Consider the following 19423-nt stretch of genomic DNA (forward strand, 5'->3'; position numbering starts at 1 on the left):
TCTGACTTTTAGAAGACATCTGAAGGCAGCCCTGTTTAGGGAAGTTTTTAATGTTTGATGTTTTATGGCATTATTATTATTATTATTATTATTATTATTATTATTATTATTCTGTTGGCTGGGAAAACCCAACCAGATGGGCAGGGTATAAATTATTATTTATTTATTTATTTATTTATTTATTTATTTATTTATACATACCCTGCCCTTCGCGGTTCAGAAAACTGGGCTCAGGGCGGCTAACAACAAATTTAAAACAATTAATGCAACAAAAAACAGCATAAAATACAGTATAAAATGTGAATAACAATAAATTCAGAATTCAAAAATCAGTTTGGGGGAAAATCCATCCAATAAACATTAGATGATTACCAGGGCCAGCTGGCTAAATTAGTCCTATTTGAGCCAGCGGGGAGACCAGGGGAGAATTAGCTGTAGGATCCCAGAGCAGGTAATCTTCATAAAAGGGGAGAGGGAGGGAAGGAAGGGGAATAAAAGATCAGGCTACGTTCAAGTTGAAAGCCAGGTGGAATAGCTCTGTCTTACAGGCCCTGCAGAAGGATTATTATGCCTGCTCAGATGCTCACCTCTCTTCTCAGGATGCAGTGGACCATCACAATGACAAAGCCTTCCAAGGAGTCGAAGACTGCGAAAAGAATTTGGAAGAGGGCTGACCGGCGGTCTGTGATGGCCAGCACTGCTGACATCCAGGTGAGGGCGAGGAGTGGTAGGACCACACAGGAGCTCCACAGCGATGCCCTGCGAGAGGGAAGAGAAGAGACCATCATTGAGCCTTCCTTGCCATTCCAGTTGCGACGCAGCAGCCGCTCATGCGAGCAGATCCCGCAAACCTCTGCTTCCCAAGGGGCGACAGAGGAATAATTTCTGGTAGAGGCAGGGTTGTCCCGAATGGTTTCCGAGCTATCAACGGGACATTCTGGTCGACCGAGGAAAGGGGCTGAGAGGGTTTCTGACCAAGGAAGGAGCCATATGTAAACATAAAATAACGATGCACACTGAGAAAACAGGTGGGACCATGGTGTAGTGGTTAGAGCGTCGGATTAGGACCTGTGAAATCAGGGTGTGTATCCTCTTACTTGGCCATGAAACTCACTGGGTGATCTTGGGCCAGGCACTGACTCTCTCAGTCCAACCTACCTCACAGGGGTGTCGTGGGGCCTAACTGAAGAGGTGGAGAACAATATCCACCACCTTGAGCTGGGTTGTTAAATAAGGAGTGGGAGAAGCATGTATACCACCTTGAGCTCCTTGGAGGGAAAGGTGGGATAGAAAATTTAATAATAATAATAATAGTAATAATAATGATATTAATGCTTACCCTAACTTAACCTACACACTCCACACCTAAGATATATTCTATGGGCTAGGTTTTGAGGATGAAAAGTGGTTGCGTCTTCAACCTAGAATCCTAGGGGTGTAGCTTGACACACCTTGACCCCATCATCCTCTGCTTTGCGTTCCATCTTGCCTGATGGAGAACAAAAAAGCTCTCCACACTTTTCTGATATTTTGGTTGGTCCCAGTAAAAGTATTACCCAGCTGTTCGATTTTGGATCTCTCTCTCGGAGCTTCAAGGAAAACTACCTGTTTGCTCTTGCAATTACTTTCTGGATCCTGAGGAGACTCCTTTAGAGTAGAAAACCTGCTTTAATTATACCTGATTTGCCTTAGATTAGTTAAATTCTGAATCGAGAGCACCTTAATGAGCTGTTTAACCAAGAGCTAGATTCGATGAGTGCTAGTTTCTTTCAATGACGCATAAAGCATCTCTCTGTTGCCCAAGGGGCATTCACACAAAGTAATGCAATTCAAGACTGCCAAAGTGGACCAATCTTGAGCTTCAGATTTCAAACGGACAAGAGGACAGTCCAATACAAAACGTTTTGGTCCCTGCAATTCATTTTGGAGAGGTTGCATGAATTGCTAAATGAGCACTCTGTGCCCAAGCCCAAGAAAGGCAGTGTGATGTAGTGGTTAGAGTGTCAGACTGGAGTCTGGGAGACCGGAATTCAAATCTCCACTTGGCCATGAAGCTCACTAGGTAACCTTGGGCCAGTCACTGCCTCTCAGCCTAATCTACCTCACTGGGGTGTCGTGGGGCTTAACTGAAGAGGTGGAGAACCATATCCACCACCTTGAGCTGCTTGTGGAAGAAGGTGGAGGTGAAAAAATAATGCAGTGATGAATCCAGGCTTGCCTCATGTGTACTGGGCTTTTAAGATGTGCTATATCTTCCATGCAATCCATTATTTTTAGATCTTTCCACAAAACAGGTCTTTATTCACAAGAAGCCCAAAAATTCTTGTGATATTTTTGGAGGTGATTCCCCCTTTTTGAACCAGCCCCAATTTGCAAAAACAACTACATGAGAGAGAGAGAGAGGTCTACTTATGTGACAGTGCAACATAAGCCTGTTTGCAGAAGATGCGGGAGCAAATATTTCAAGCCGGGTGCATTTGGAATAAGGCAACATCAGCTGGGGAGGGTCATAGCTCAGTGGTAGAGTATCGGCCTTGCAAGCAAAAGGTTCCAGGTTCAATCCCCGCCATCTCCAGGTAGGGTTTGGAAAGACTCCCTATCTGAAATCCTGGTGAGCTTCTGCCAGTCAGTGTAGGCAATGCTGGGTTAAATGGACCAAAAGCAGCTTTGTGTGTTCCTGTTGTAGCTGGGTCTTCTCTGAGTATTCATCTATTTCATTTCATGCTATATAATAGACACTTGGGTGAAATCAAGGCCAGTTCATAACTGGCTCTTAGCCACTTCTTCTAGAAACATATTTCCCCCCCTTACCTGGTATCAACTTATAATCTTGTCTAACTTTGCATGAACAAATTAAACAGCCTATTTCTATAGCAAATGGTGAGAAGAAGACGCTCACTGAGTATTTTTTCCCTCAATGGTAACTGGAGGCAACTTGGATATTTAACCTTGGGGAAAGTCTTACTTTGATAATACTCACATGAGCAAAGAGTTCAAAAGGGGGCGTGGGATTCTCTTTGAACTGGCAGAGCGGGATTTGATTAAAAAAAGGAATAGTTTTCAAACTGAGCCATAAATCTGGTAAAAACAAAAACAAAACCATACCCTATGCCCCCAAAACTCCACCATCCACCTCCTCTTTTCAGGTGTGCTCCCCACCTCTTTCTCAAACATATGACATTGGCTAGCAGGACATCCCAGCAAAGGCACCCTTTTGCAACTTGAAAGTTAATAAAACGGACTTAGGGACATGCACAGGGTGGGAAGAACAGAACCCAGCCCAATCCAAAAAAGTGAACAGAAATAACACATGGAACAGGGGCGGGGAGACGGAGAGAGATCAATGAGACAGTAGCACAGGTAATATTCCATGCAAGGAAGAAGAGAGTCAATTTGTCCATCATTTCTCTAAGAGATCAGTTGTTGGGATTCTGCATTTGCAGTAATTAGGAGCCGTTCAGATTTGCTTATCCCTGAGCCATCCATTGCAAAAGGGAATCTTGAGTCTTGATGAGACTTTTCCACTAGGCGACGTACCAAACCCAGCCTTAGGTCCTCTTCCTCACTTCCTTGAAGCACTTGCAGTTTCTGCTAGTTCTAGCAATGGGTAACATTGAGGACCCTAACATGGGGAGGGCTGTAGCTAGATGGATCAAAGATCCAACTCTGTACAGGGCAGATTTCTATGTTTCGGTGTTCCTATGAGACTGTCTGCTACAAATTCACATGCTCAGATTTTGTGCAAACGGATAGTCAAAGGTGCCCTTCCAGAATTAAAGCAACAGTTTTTCCCCCAAACACCTTCATAATAGGAAGCCAGGAAGGGGATCAGGAGGAATCTCCCCAATCTTTGGGGGTTGTTAATTCTCAGATATCAGGGGTACACATGCAAGTGCTGAAGGTGGCATGGAAATGGGAGATTCCAAAGGAACAGGTAGGCAATGAGCTTACGTGGGACAGAAAGGAAGGAAGGAAGCAGAACCTGGTTGAAGAGAGATTGCCAGGAGAGCGATGTGAGGAAATTTTAGGGGATGCTGAAGCCGGGAGCTGCAGGAAGCAGGTTTGAAGGAGAAAGGTGAGCTGAGCAGTATGAAGAAATATGGGTGCATGAAGAAGAGGTCTCCTGGAGGTAGGGCAAGGGTAAGGCAGGGAGGAAGGTCCAGCAAGGAGAAGCTTAGGATGCTCTATGAAAGAGTCACAGGGAGCAGTGAGAAGAAGAAAGGCAAGTGTTTCATGCGCCAAACAGGAATCAGCAGCAGGATTGGAGAAAGAGATGTGAGAAGAGGAAGGCAAGGTAGAAGCAGAATGTACATCTCTGGGGTCTTCAAGGGTCTTGGACTGTAATAGGACTATCTGTTTCTATCTTTAGGCCATGGCTCCCTTAGAGTGGAAAAAAAGGAAGTCAGCATGAAGGCAGGAGAAGAGGCGAAAGGGTGAAGGAAATGTGGGATGTTTCAGGTTTTTGAACAGCAAGGCTGTTTTACTGGGGGGGTTTCCCTGCAAAGCTAATTTCTTATGGTTTCTTATTAACCACAATAGGATTCAGAATGCAGCAGTCTGATTGGTCCTAGAACAACAGGATCCAGAATGCAGCAGTCTGATTGGTCCTAGAACAACAGGATTCAGAATGCAGCAGTCTGATTGGTCCTAGAACAATAGGATTCAGAATGCAGCAGTCTGATTGGTCCTAGAACAACAGGATCCAGAATGCAGCAGTCTGATTGGTCCTAGAAAAATAGGATTCAGAATGCAGCAGTCTGATTGGTCCTAGAACAATAGGATCCAGAATGCAGCAGTCTGATTGGTCCTAGAACAACAGGATCCAGAATGCAGCTGGCTGATTGGTTCACAGGAGCCACCAAATCCAACTCCAGGTGGAAGTGAATCCGCAACCTGATTGGCCTACAGGAGAATCCCAGAATTAGCCAATCATGTGGGGCCCATTGTGTAAATAATGTATATAAAGCAGACATTTTGGGGGAACTTCCACTCCTCACTACTATGAGCTGAATAAAGAGCATGAAATCCACACTCGACTCCGAGTATATTTCAACCAGGTTGCAAAAACCTTGTCATTCCTATAACAGCATATAAGTAGAACACCGTATTGATCAGCTGAGAAGAAGGCCTGGCTGGTGGAGGTCTTGTCTTAATCACAATCGCCTTGTCTTAATCAACAGGGTCTTGGGCAAACCTTTACCCCAACCACAGCTGGAGGTTTGTTTTTCTTCTACAGAGAGGAGGGATCAAAGATGACTTCCCGCCACCCTTCCTCCAAAATGCTGTATGTCTTTGAGATGAAGGAGGACAGTGTCTGTGAGAGCGAAGCAAAGCAGATTTTGGGTAGGACGGGAGCTCTGTGAGTAGCTAGAAGATGCCAGCAGAACATCTGGGGTAGATTTGGGTGAGGGATATGGAACAGCACAAAAACTGCACTTCAGGCCTCTATTCCAGGCGGTCTCCCTCCATCTCAACCTCTTCTTAAGCCCAACACAAGAAAAATGTCTACAGTTACTCCTCATTCTCTTTTCTTTTCTATCCCTTGACCCACTTCCTTAATACCTAGCCCAGCCATCTTCAACTTGGCTTTCTCCAGCTGCTTTGAGCTACTTAACTCAGGAGTGAGCTTCTGTTCTGCTGCTCCAGAGGGTAGGACCTGAACTGATGGATTCAAATTACCAGAAAGGGGATTCCAACTAAACATTAGGAATAACTGCCTGACAGCAAGATCTGTTTGACAGTGGGACAGACTCCCTCGGGAGGTTGTGGACGCTCCTTCCTTGGGGGGTTTTAAGCAGGGGTTGGGTGGCTATCTGTCAGGGATTCTTTAGCTGCGATTCCTGTATTTCAGGTCAATTCTGTGTCCAGGGCAGCTGTTTACCAACTCCATCTGGTACTCAGGCTGAGACCCTACCTGCCCGCAGACTGTCTCGCCAGAGTGGTGCATGCTCTAGTTATCTCCCGCTTGGACTACAGCCATGCGCTCTACATGGGACTACCTTTGAAGGTGACCCGGAAACTACAACTAATCCAGAATGCGGCAGCTAGACTGGTGACTGGGGGTGGCCGCCGAGACCACATAACACCAGTCTTGAAAGACCTACACTGGCTCCCAGTAGATTCCCGAGCACAATTCAAAGTGTTGGTGCTGACCTTTAAAGCCCTAAACAGCCTTGGCCCAGTAGACCTGAAGGAGCGTCTCCAACCCCATCATCCAGCCTGGACACAGAGGTCCAGCGCCGAGGGCCTTGTGGCGGTTCCCTCCCTCTGAGAAGTGAGGTTACAGGGAACCAGGCAGAGGGCCTTCTTGGTAGTGGCACCCGCCCTGTGGAACGCCCTCCCATCAGATTTCAAAGAGAAGAACAACTACCAGACTTTGAGAAGACATCTGAAGGCAGCCCTGTTTAGGGAAGCTTTTAATGTTTAATAGGTTATTGTATTTTAATAGTCTGTTGGAAGCCACCCAGAGTGGCTGGGGAAACCCAGCCAGATGGGCGGGGTATAAATAATAAATTATTATTATTATTATTCAGGGGGTTGGACTAGATGATCCTTGGGTGCCTTCCAACTCTACAATTCTGTGATGGGCTTTGCTGTCCAAACAGCTAGAGGGCTCCAGGTTGATGAAGACTGCTCTAGCACCTTCATTAAAACCATAGAGTTGGAATCATAGAGTTGGAAGGGATCATCTCATCCAACCCTCTGCAATGCAGGAATCTCAGCTAAAGCATCCATGATAGATGGCCAACCAACCTGTTCTTAGAAACCTCCAGGGAAGGAGAGTTCCACCGTCAAACAGCTCTTACTGTCATAAAGTTATTCTTGATCAGCTAGTACAGCCATTTTCAGAGGCTTTTAGAGTTGCTCCTCTCCGCCCTGCTTAGCAGAAGCAGATATATGCAAATACATGCAAACATAGTAATTTGCATTGAATAACGGGGCACAAAACGAGCGCCAAATGTGCATCATGAACCGTGGTAATTATAAGGCTCACTGACACTGCTAGAATGAATTCCTTAGGTAATTAATATCAAGGCTCCTTATGATGGTATATTTTTAACCCTAGCCTTGGTATCCGTGTGCAAAATAAACACATGACTGTTCTGGATATGACGTGGGAAATCATTTGCTATTTGGACAGTGGACCGACCCAATTTGACACCCCCAAATTTGCTTGCAGATCAGATTGCAACAGCTGGCCACTTCCAGGGCACTTGCCCAGATTTTATTTTGCAGTTTTAGTCACCCCAATAGCATGCATAAATACATCTGTTATGTCTAAAATGCATACTAAATGCACATTATTAGGGAGGGGCTGCACTGAAAAGAATCAAAATGCATTGAAGAAACACATATTTATGGGTAGAGTGTGTACAAAATGCATACAATTTACATGCATTTTTATAATGCATTATTTTGGGAAAATCCACAAAAAATGGAACTGTCTTTAGAACGTGGGTAGGCAGAAGATAGATTAGGATCTACCTGCAGATCTCTGAGTGATCTGCAGCAGACTGTAAATGGTTCTTGATCTAACAATAGCAACATCTAAAAGGCTTCACCCCTACACTAAATAGGGCTGGGTAAATCTATTAATTCTGGTTTTTCTCAGTTTCACATTGTTCCAATCTTAAGTTCAGTTACACAACAATTTGTTTTAAAAACAAAGAAAGGGAAACTCCTGTGGAAAATTTACCAGTATTTTAGGGTGATACAAACTTTTGTGTCTTTAATTTTGCCCAACATGCATGTTTCAGTTAAGCATTTTCTCCTATAATAATGCATGTTTCTATGTTATTGTCACAATTATATGAATTTTTATGCATGCTTTTACTCTAGTGCGTGCAGTTTTGTGGGGTACACATTCCTTGGCTGGAGAACAGCACAGAAAATTCAGAGAAGTACAGATTTTGGCGGATAAAGGCATTTTGGCTTGTGTATTGTTTTGGAAACTGCGGTCCACCTTTAATTGAAAAATGAACTAAACTTCTACACCCCCCAACAGAAGGGCAATCAGGATCAACTGATATGCATGGTTATACTTATGCAATTTTAGAAGCCACTTTGCTACAAGTAAGCGGTATATACTACAATTAGTATCAGTGCTTTTCCCCCATAAATAAATGTTTAGGAGTACTCTCATTTTCCTACTCATATTGAAATACTGCCCCCAGTGGGACCAAACTTAGATTCACAAAATGTTTAGGGGTATGCGTCCCCCTACATTCCCCCAGAAAAAAGCACTGATTAGTACTAATAGATATATTGGCCATTTGCAGTACAACAGCAGGACTTTTTGATCCCCAAGAGCCTAATGATAGGAATGTCTGAAAGGTTCCTATCCTGGAACAAATTAACACTTGGGAGAAATCCCAGAAGCGGATTTTTGCCCTGGGTTGAGCATGTGCGCATAAATTCCCTGCCCTTCTTACATAAAACATTCCTTCCCTCCTGAGATAGTATTTTGCACCTGGTTCTAGCTGGAAAAACTAAAAACAAATAAAGCAGTTCTTACATGGCAAAAGTCTGCCAATCGCTGCCTTAGACTGCCAACTTCATATGCTGAAATGATGCAAGCCAAGATTAATTAACAAGCTTAATTTAGGATACTGGAATGTGAATGGCATGCGGAAGACAGCAGAGGAATACTATGGGGCAGCCACAGAGAACAATTCTCTGTCAAATAGGACAACGGGAGGAGAAGATGCTTTAAGGCAGCCTTCAGTCTAAGGATGGATTAAAGGTCCATTTCGGCACCACTTTTGCAAGGGCTTTGAAGAAGTGGGCTGACCAGTTGCAGGGGGGAATTGATGGAGTTTCCCTTCTATTTTTTAACTGTCATTTTCACTTCCTTGCCACAAGTCATAAGCCCGGCACCTGCAAATTAATCGATTCCTACAGAAGATCAACCTTAGTATTGGAGACTCGTTTTCTGCCACCCCTCAATCTGAATTGAAAGTTCACGGCTGCAACATTGCAGCATCGTTCACAGGTGGGGAAACTGTGATCACAGAATCATAGCACCCTATGGGTCAGCTATCTCAACCCCAAGTCCTCCAGATGTTGTTGGATTCCAACCCTCTTCAGTCCTGGCCAGCAGGACCGATGGTCAGGGGTGATGGGTGCTACAGTCCAGGTATATCGTTCCCCATTTCTACAATTAGGCCTAGCACTGTCAATCAGTGACTGTTAGCTCTGACAGCTAAATGGAGCTTTCATTATCAGGGGCAGTAGATCTCTGCAAGCCAGGTGCTAATACAGGGATGGGGAACCGTGGCCCTCTCGATGTTGCTAGACTCCAAATCCTTTCAGCCCCAGCTGGTATGGCCAATTGTCAGGGATGGCGGAAGCTGTAGTGACATTGTGAGGGCCACTGTAAACGAGATAGGGACATGAATTGAGGAAAGCTCCCAGCTTCACATCTAAGTAGGCAATGAAGCACCAGCAAGGCCTGAAAAGACCTGCAAGGCAAACTTGAGTAGACCTATATTGACATAGCTTCCCAAGTTTGCTGAGCAGGATGAGAGAATTCTGGACACAGAGGTTGATGGGCCATCCAGGAGCCACTGCGTGGAAGGACTGCGAATAGTAGAAAATGCAGCTGCCTGGATGTTGGTGTGGGCAGATGGATCGAACACAAGGAACAAGGCTACTTTGGCGTCGGCCCCACGTTTGTGGGTTTCTATCCTGACTGAAATCGATGAAGACCCATCAGTCCAAGTCTTCAACAAGTTCTAAGGAGCTGTTTGTATTCAGACGCTTCCTCTTGGATAATGGGTGCACCTCTTTTTTTTAAAAAAGGGGGTTTCTATAGTTTTGGGGAAGGTCCACAGCTCAGTGGTAGAGCATGCAGAAGGTCGCAGGTTCAATATATGTTGGCATTCCCAGGTAGGGCTGGGAGAGACTCTTGACAACCCCTGAAGAACCACTACCAGTCAGTGGGGATGATCCTGAGATAGATGGACTGATTCAGTATAAAGGAGCTTCCTAGGTTCCTAATATGGTCCAAGGAAAGAATAAAGGAGACAGACGAGCCAGGCGGGTATAAGAAATCAAACCAGGGTGCGGAAAAGAGAAAGAGAGAATGAGAGAGAGCAAGAAGGAGGAGACTCGTAACCAAAAGGGTCGAGGGGGATAGAAAATTATAATATTTTTTTTATATAAAAAAAGGAGAAAGAAAAGAAGTTGAAATTAGAGGAACTAACATGGCGTTACTGGTGGCTGTGGCGGAAACGTCAGCAGAAGATAGTACTCCACACTTGGAACATTTGAGCGTGATGCCGTAAAGAGGCACTGCCATCTGACTGCAATTAAAATTAAAAGACTGAAACGAAACAAAACACTTTGCTCGTGAAAACACAAACAAAACCAAAAAAATAAAAGGAAAAGGGAGGAAGAAAGGACAGGAGGACGGGTGGTGGGTGGGTGGGAATATTTAAACCCATAAAGGGGGGGGGGACAAAAATAAATAAATTAACAGATCAAAAGGAAATCCCGACCGACGACACCCATAGCTTGAGAGAGAGATAGAGAAATAAACGAAATAACAGAAAGGGAAGGGTTAAAACTCTCGTCTATGTCATTCCAGGTGCGGAAAGCCACGAGCAACAGCCCAAATCCCATCCCACCCCACCTGCCCCCAAAAAGGTCAAAGCCACTGGGGTTAGATAGAACTGTGTTGGAAAAGGCTGACCAGCCACAGAGTGGCTGTTAATATCCCACTGCTACCCACAATTTCTGTGATTTTCTGTGAACCGCCCTGAGACCTCTGGGTATAGGGCAGTATATTATTAATAATAATAATAATAATAATAATAATAATAATAATAATAATAATTTCTACTGTGTAGCTTGCATAGCTGAGAAAAGTCACTGTTTCTCTTTACCCCGTTCTGCTCCCTTTCTGAAATGTCGGAGATTTCTGAGAAGGCAGCTGCGGCTGTGGTTGGAAGGGCTTTGGGGTGTGTGTGTATGCCTGGCTTTCTAAGGCTGAGTGTCTTACTGAGAGGGAGGCGAGGGGCTGCGAGTTCTGTGTGGTGCGGTTGCAGCAGCAGAACCAATGCAACGTTTCTGCCGTTCCATCTGCACCGCACTGATTTCTCCGTGGCTCACCCCTTGCACTCTTCCTTTTGGTAAGTTGCAGTGACACCTGACATCCAGAAGAAGAAGAAGAGTTTGGATTTGATATCCCGCTTTATCACTACCCTAAGGAGTCTCAAAGCAGCTAACAGTCTCCTTTCCCTTCCTCCCCCACAACAAACACTCTGTGAGGTGAGTGGGGCTGAGAGACTTCAGAGAAGTGTGACTAGCCCAAGGTCACCCAGCAGCTGCATGTGGAGGAGCAGGGAAGCGAACCCGGTTCACCAGATTACGAGTCTACCGCTCTTAACCACTACACCACACTGGACCCAGGTATGCAGCTCATGTCATTGATCCGTATAAAGTAAGCAGCACATAGGCGGCACACAAAACGCTACCAAACCATTCTACGTTCTAAATCTTATATTAATAATCCAAAATCAATACTTACACTTCATATGCTAAGTTCTTTCTTGACTTAAGCATTTATTCATTTACTATAAATGAATGAATTATTAATATAAGATTTAGAACGTAGAATGGTTTGGTAGCGTTTTGTGTGCCGCCTATGTGCTGTTTACTTTATACTGGTCTGCTACGAGAATTGGCAACATAGGTTCATTTCTTCAGTACATGTCATTGATCCAGCCATAATCAGATCTATGTCTTTCTTTCTTCTTTCTTTCTTTCTTTCTTTCTTTCTTTCTTTCTTTCTTTCTTTCCTCCATAAATTGATATGCATATTTCTATATTTCTGTACTGTGGTACCTCGGGTTACATACGCTTCAGGTTACATACGCTTCAGGTTACAGACTCCGCTAACCCAGAAATAGTGCTTCAGGTTAAGAACTTTGCTTCAGGATGAGAACAGAAATCGTGCTCTGGCGGCAGCAGCAGCAGGAGGCCTCATTAGCTTCAGGTTAAGAACAGTTTCAGGTTAAGTACGGACCTCCGGAACGAATTAAGTACTTAACCCGAAGTACCACTGTATTTCTATATTTCTATATCTTGTATCTCTCCTGGAGCTGGGGTGTTTTTTTACATATAAAATTGTTTTCAGTTGTTTGCATATATGGAGTCTACCCAGTGAGCCAGTGTGGTGTAGTGGTTAAGAGCGATAGACTCGTAATCTGGGGAACCCGGGTTCGCGTCTCCGCTCCTCCACATGCAGCTGCTGGGTGACCTTGGGCCAGTCACACTTCTTTGAAGTCTCTCAGCCCCACTCACCTCACAGAGTGTTTGCTGTGGGGGAGGAAGGGAAAGGAGAATGTTAGCCACTTTGAGACTCCTTCGGGTAGTGATAAAGCGGGATATCAAATCCAAACTCCCCTCCCCCACTCGTGCAGAACGGTTTTTAATCTGTGAAAATTGCTTTGAGATATTTTACGGGAAGTGATTCAGAAATGGAATCAAATAAAGAAATAAAAAGCCCTCTTCTTTTTTTCGCTAGATGCCATTTTTGATATTTATGTTGTATTCGGCTTTAGAAACATGTGTTGGGAAACAGTTTGGAAAGCCTTAAACAAACAAACAGTTTATTTAACTTATTTTATTCCTTGCTGTAATGCAAATGTGTTTCAAAGAGCAATTAATGCTACTCTCTTCTTGGGAGAGACTGGAAATAAATGGTTCCTCCACACACCCCTTTATTTTAATTGAAAGGGATATAACTGAACCACTTTTTTGTGGGTAGAGTAGTTAGCGGCCTTCTCATCTCTTATGTGGGATGGAGAGGGCTTGCTCCTTTTAAAATATATTTTCTGATAATTTAAATCTGGCTTTAATGTTTATTTTATTTTACTGCCTACATCACCTGGAAACACTGGAGTGCAACAATACGACTGATAAATATGGAATCATCTTATCAGTTCAGCCAAATGACTGCTCCATTATGGCTGTACAGAACCTCCATATTCAAACGCAGTCTACGCCACTGAATTATCATTACTGAGGAGCAAACGGCAGCGGACTGTGAGCTTCATGGAATAATTTGAATGTCCACTTTCAAGTTTTCTCATGTCACGTGCATCAAAATCTACTATAACCACCCCCAGCGTTGCCACTTCTCCAACACAGTTCCCAAAAAACCCAGGTTGACCTTAGCTGGCTAGATGACCTGAATTGATCCAGCTCTCCCAGGCATTTCCACATTCTCAACAGGTAACATGTTCTAAACAGGTAACAAGATCAGCAGAACCATTCAACGTGGATAACGTACTTTTTAAAAGAGAACATTTCACATGCAAGCAAAGAAATGAACAGAAAAAAGAAGGGGGAAGGAAAGGTATGGAAAAGCAAAGGCCCACATTTCCCTCAATGTTTTCATTTTCAGTACACATTTGACACAGTCGATAACCAGCTGGAGGAGGCCTTGATTGGAAGACTCAGTCATGTTTCAACAGGACAATAACTCCCAATCGAGCAATTTTCTGGCTGTGTGGTTTGATACTGCAAAGGAGCACACTGCAGCCTCTAGGACTGAATTCTCCACTCATCACACTGGGGCTGCCAGGCTCGCTTTCTCCCTACTAGACGAACTGTCCACTGCCAATTGCTCTGGGCAGCCCAATCTATCCTGGGGTGATCTGGGGCTGTCTCCACTAGGCTTAGGTGAAGGCCAGGTTCCTCCAGATCAGCCCAAGGCAGTCTGGGAACAACTGAATTCCACAGGACTTACTTCTGAGTAGAAATGGGTTTGGATGGCATTGTTTTTTGCACCTTGCAAGACAGCAGAGGTTTAGGAAGAGTTTTCTTTCTTCTAGATGGGCTACCTTTCCAGGTTGATGAACCTCACCTGCCCCTCACTTGCCTCTACAGTACATGCAGAAACTGCCTTCTTGACTTTTAGACCCACTCTTGGTCTCGTCTGCTCAATCCACCGGAGCCTGTCTTCACATGCAGGTAAAGGTAAAGGGACCCCTGACCATCAGGTCCAGTCGTGGCTGACTCTGGGGTTGCAGTACTCATCTTGCTTTATTGGCCGAGGGAGCCAGCGTACAGCATGTGGCCAGCATGACTAAGCCGCTTCTGGCAAACCAGAGCAGCACACGGAAACGCCGTTTACCTTCCCACCAGAGTGGTACCTATTTATCTACTTGCACTTTGATGTGCTTTTGAACTGCTAGGTTGGCAGGAGCAGGGACTGAGCAATGGGAGCTCACCCCATCACTGGGATTCGAACCGCTGACCTTCTGATTGGCAAGTCCTAGGCTCTGTGGTTTAACCCACAGCGCCACCCGCGTCCCTTCTCACATGCAGGGGAAATCCCTAACTCACTAAGGGTTTGAGACCCATTGGCTATCGGAACCAGGGAGGGAGGCAGGGGGGCCGTTGGGATACAGAGAGCCTCCGAAAATCCTGAGGAGCAGTTCCTCTTCCAGCGGTGAGAAAAGCCACACCTCCGGTGAGGAAAAGAGTGAAGGGGCCAGCCAAACGAAGAGAGGGGGACGCATGCCCCTTCCGTCGCCCAGCTTGCGCAGACGGGTGAAACGCAAGGGGGAGGAAGAGACTTGGGGTGCCAAAGCTTTTATGTTGGGGGAGAAGCCGGAAGGGGCCACTCCCGGATTCTGCAAGTGACTGAGACGGACATGAACTTTGTAGATCTGCACCGTAAATAGTTTGCACAATAAAACCTCTAAAAGACAGGTTGGAGTCCTGCCTGGTTACTCACAAGCAACCACCAGCAGCATTTGACAACCCGCCTAGTACGCTTCCCAGCATGCCTCCATTCTGAGAGTTGGTTTGGGGAGAAATTGGTGGCAGCCCTAAGTGGAACCTTTGATGAGCTCATGAAAGCTCCACCCCAGAAAAAATGGACACGCATCCATGGCAAAACCTACTTTTTCACCCTCAGCCCAGTCCCCAAATCCAGGCCTAACTTTGTTCTTTGGAAAGTTCAGCCCAGCACTAGTTTCACGTACAATGAGCCACCCAGTGTGTCCTTTGGCGAGCATCAATTGGATCCTTGTTTTCATGTTGCTTTTCTTGCATGAAGTTCTCTGTTGCATTTCTGCTCCTTTAGTAAACCACACTCAAGTGAAAACCTTTGCCTTCCATCTCTGTCCCAATTGGGAAAAGAAGCTCCAGTAGCTAATTCCTACTTTCTTTTTTTGTGAGGGAGGGGGTTACCATTATCAACCTTCCCTTTGTGTTCCTCCACCCCTGCCTGGTTATCGAGTGTGACTGTTTAATTTCCAGTTTCATTCTTTTTTGCTTAGAGGAATTATTGATATAAGGCGTACCCTGCCCGTTCCTTCAGTTTCTTATCTGTTATTCCATCTTTCGATACAAGTTTGTTAAATACCAGAATACCAATAACCATGTTCACCTGTTGGAAGAGAAACAACAGACAGACACGTTTGTTTGAAAAGCCCAACCATGTCAAAAATCAGAAGCAAAATCATACATTTCAACCTGCTGAATATGCCCAGATATGTCCCAGCCAGCTTAGCATTGCTTAAGAGAGGTTAACCCGCAAAATCTGAGTGGCCAGAGGGACTCTGACCTGCACAAGGTTAGAGGACCCAGGACTGCTAATTTCTTATTTGGTCCTGGAGCCTTTTGCATGATGAACGTTTGGTGTCTGGGAAAGCAGACATTGGAGTCAAACCAATTTTTCAAGAGAGTTCCCAGGAATACAAATTGGAGGGAGGGAACCAGTGTGTGAGCATGAAAGATGTCATGTCTCTCTGCTCAAGGATGGCGTTGTCTCCTTGTCAGCATCCCAAACACAAGACACAGACAGAACTGCTTTAAAGCCCTGCGGGCTCAAAGAGGCCATCAGCTCCCTTTGATCAGGGGTGGAAAAATGTGTCAATTTCAGCTGCTCATTCCCCCCCCCCCAGTCTCAAATTCAGTCTTCCATGACTCCATGCCACTTTTGCAAAATTCATCAGTGGGTTAGCGTGAATTTCTCTGGATATGCACTTTTTTGGCAAACAAATTCCTTTAACATAATGCATTTTGTATGTTATTTTCACTAAGGCATGCATTTCAATGCACCCTTCCCCCTAACACGCACATTTTATTTATTTTTTGCACATAGCATTTGGTTCAAGAACTGTAGTGCAAACTTTCAGAAAGGAAGGATTGCTGCATATCAAGTTTGCATAGTGGGGAGTTCCGCATCAAAATGTGAGCTGGTCCCCATCGCTCACCTCTCACCAGGCAGAGGGCCTTCTCAATAGTTGCGCCCACCCTGTGGAACGCCCTCCCATCAGATGTCAAGGAAATAAGCAGCTACTGTATCTTATTTTTAAAAGACATCTGAAGGCAGCCCTGTTTAGGGAAGTTTTTAATATTTAATGCAATGTTGTTTTTAACACTCGATTGGGAGCCGCCCAGAGTGACTGGGGAAACTCAGCCAGATGGGCGGAGTATTTATTATTATTATCATTATTATTATTATTATTATTATTATTATTATTATTATAGTGGTACCTCAGATTACAGAAGCTTCAGGTTACAGACCCCGCTAACCCAGAAATAGTACCTCGGGTTAAGAACTTTGCTTCAGGATGAAAACAGAAATCATGTGGCAGTGGCACAGCGGCAGTGGGAGGCCCCATTAGCTAAAGTGGTACCTCAGGTTAAGAACAATTTCAGACTAAGAACGGACCTCCAGAATGAATTAAGTTCTTAACCCGAGGTACCACTGTATTATTATTATACTCTTGATGCCTCTTTTTAATTGCATGTTTTGAAACTGTATTTTAAATTGTTGTAACCTTCCCTGAGATATTAGCATGAAGGGCAGATAATAATAATAATAATAATAATAATAATAATAATAATAATAATAATTTTTTTGCAATTTTTATTATTCCCTGTTGCATTGTGTATTGCATTTACCTAGACGTAATGAGGAAGAGGGAAAAATAGAGAGGGCATGCTCCAAGGATGCATGCTATACTGTTCCTACAATTTCTCTGTTGCTACAACACAGAGATCCTGTGCAAGGTTAGCCCCGCCCCTGTTGTCCATGACTCCTTGCCAGATTTCTTGTCCCTCAAACAGTGTTTATGCACATTTCAGACAGACTGTCCTGAATTACGTTTTGTTCGTGGATGCCTATTAATCACGGTATATTCAGGGTCCTTTGAACACAGCTAATGCCAGACCTTTGCAACTGCTACATGAAGCAAACCACTCTTAATCCTCCTTTCCTCTCCCTTAAGTTCCTTCATTCAAATTCACCCATCAATATGGCATTCACACTCTTAATTAATCCAAAACAAATCTCCCGTGGAGAAAGGACCTTAGCTTGGGCACTTTTGCTTTCCTCAAGGAGCAATTTCCTCTTGAAGGTAGAGAGAGAGTGTGTCTCTTTTTAAAAAATAAAAATAAAAGAATAAGTGACCTTTGGGGCAGTTGGGAGCATAGGGAAGGCACACATAGAAAAAGAAAATGTTCGGAATTCGGGGAAAGTACCAAAACGACAGCCGCTGCTGGTCCCACGAAGGCATAAAGGAGACCGCCTTCCAAAGAAAGCCAACAACTAGGAGAGGAAGAGGAGAAAACAGACGTCAGAGCAGTGGCGAGACTAGTCTCCAGGCACAGCAGAAACATTGCACAGAAACAGCATTAAAAAATGAGGAGAATGGGAAGCGGGAGAGGTCTGTCCAATGAGACAAGTTGCATGATAAACACTTATATTAATTAGGGTTGGGGAAACGTGCTCTAATGGTTATGGGGTTGCTCGTGCGTAAGTTGCCGCCACTCCTGGGTAGGTGGCCTGGTTAAACCTTTCCTGGCTGGACAGCCCCTCACTTCGTGGCTGCTCAGTCGCTGGCAGAATCCAACAGTGGGCGTTTCTTCAACCTTTTCCAACATAAAAGTTGTTTGACACCCAGTCTCCTCCTAGCCTCCCTGCGCGGAAGCCTTCTGCGCAGGGTGGGCATGGGTAGCGGAGGACCTGTGCTCTCTCCGCTGGTGTCCAGTGAAGAGTCTCGGAGCCTGCTCTCCGCTTCCCCCATTGGCCCCCCTCCATCCCTGGTGTCGCGCTGAATTTCTTCCCCAACAGGAGACCTGCCTCTCTCCCAACTAGGCCCCTCTCCAGCATCGTCGTGGAGCCTCTCCTCCTCCTCTCGATCCGATGGCAGTTCCCTGACACGTGTCAATTCTGGGTTCACCCAATTTTCATTTTCCTTTTCAAATTTTCACATACTCACTTTTTTAAAAAAAATAGTCATAGCAGGAACAGATGGCAGGAAGCAAAAGAGGGAGATCCCCTGCCGCGTCCTCCCTTAAATAGGGCAGGCCATGCCCCCAGAGCCAGCCGATTGGCCGGCCAGGGGGTGACGCGGCTGGGGATTCCCCCAATCATGTGGGGACTGGGCTCCAGCCACCGTGTGCATGGTGGGAGCGTGAAGCCCGCAACCCCACCTCCTCTGTAGGGCGGAAGTGGCTTTAATTAATTTATTGCCCTTATATTCCACATTGTAATCTAAGGAGCTCAGGGTGGAGCACATGGGTCTAACCCCCACAAAAACCCTGAAAGGTAGGTTAGGCTGAGAGGCAGTAACTGACTCCAAAGGACACCCACTGAACTTCATGGCCAAGTGGGGATTTGAACCCTGTTCTCCCAGAGTTCTGCCTCTCTACACGTTTTCACAAAGCAGCTTCCCATAATCAAATGCATTTTGGGGGTATAATATTTTCAGTAACCTATGATTGTTTTATTAACACTTTGCAACCTTATATACATTTCTCGTACATGTTATTTTGCAGGAAAACAGCGTTGCAAAATGAAAATTGCAATGGTTGCTGGGTTCTTGTTTTTTTGGTTCACGTATTGCTTCATTGAGTATGGATTAAGTAAGTTCACCTTTAAATGCATTTCATTTAATGTTTCATTAAGCAGGATCCTTCTTGCTGCTCTCTGCATATTAAATCCAGGTTTAAAAATATCTGTATGTTCTTTCAAGCACCATTTCTAACCACTCTGGGAGCTGTAGAACTACGAAGGGACTAGGCGCCTCCTATCAACTCTTAGTGGGACGCGGGTGGTGCTGTGGGATAAACCACAGAGCCTAGGACTTGCTGATCAGAAGGTTGGCGGTTTGAATCCCCGCGATGGGTTGAGCTCCCGTTGCTTGGTCCCTGCTCCTGCCAACCTAGCAGTTCGAAAGCACATCAAAGTGCAAGTAGATAAATAGGTACTGCTCCGGCGGGAAGGTAAACAGCGTTTCCGTGCGCTGCTCTGGTTCGCCAGAAGCGGCTTAGTCATGCTGGCCACATGACCCGGAACTGTACGCCAGCTCCCTCGGCCAGTAAAGCGAGATGAGCGCTGCAACCCTAGAGTCAGCCATGACTGGACCTAATGGTCAGGGGTCCCTTTACCTTT

At 45.1% G+C, this 19423-nt stretch overlaps 1 protein-coding gene across 3 annotated transcripts in view; it reads right to left on the bottom strand.

Moving 5' to 3' along the window:
• The window catches only part of ADGRB1 (adhesion G protein-coupled receptor B1), a 394399-nt gene that overhangs the window by 31289 nt on the left and 343687 nt on the right, over positions 1-19423 (bottom strand). For 2 of the 3 annotated variants that reach the window (XM_053395177.1, XM_053395176.1), the window contains exons 23-26: positions 17509-17575; positions 15321-15406; positions 10206-10304; positions 588-759 (exon numbers count right to left, since the gene is read on the bottom strand). In XM_053395177.1, the coding sequence (XP_053251152.1) occupies positions 588-759; positions 10206-10304; positions 15321-15406; positions 17509-17575 (424 nt within the window). The remainder of the gene's footprint in view (positions 1-587; positions 760-10205; positions 10305-15320; positions 15407-17508; positions 17576-19423) is intronic. The other variant, XM_053395178.1, reaches the window with a different exon arrangement.

This window comes from Podarcis raffonei, chromosome 7 (assembly GCF_027172205.1).
Source record: "Podarcis raffonei isolate rPodRaf1 chromosome 7, rPodRaf1.pri, whole genome shotgun sequence".
NCBI lineage: Eukaryota > Metazoa > Chordata > Lepidosauria > Squamata > Lacertidae > Podarcis > Podarcis raffonei.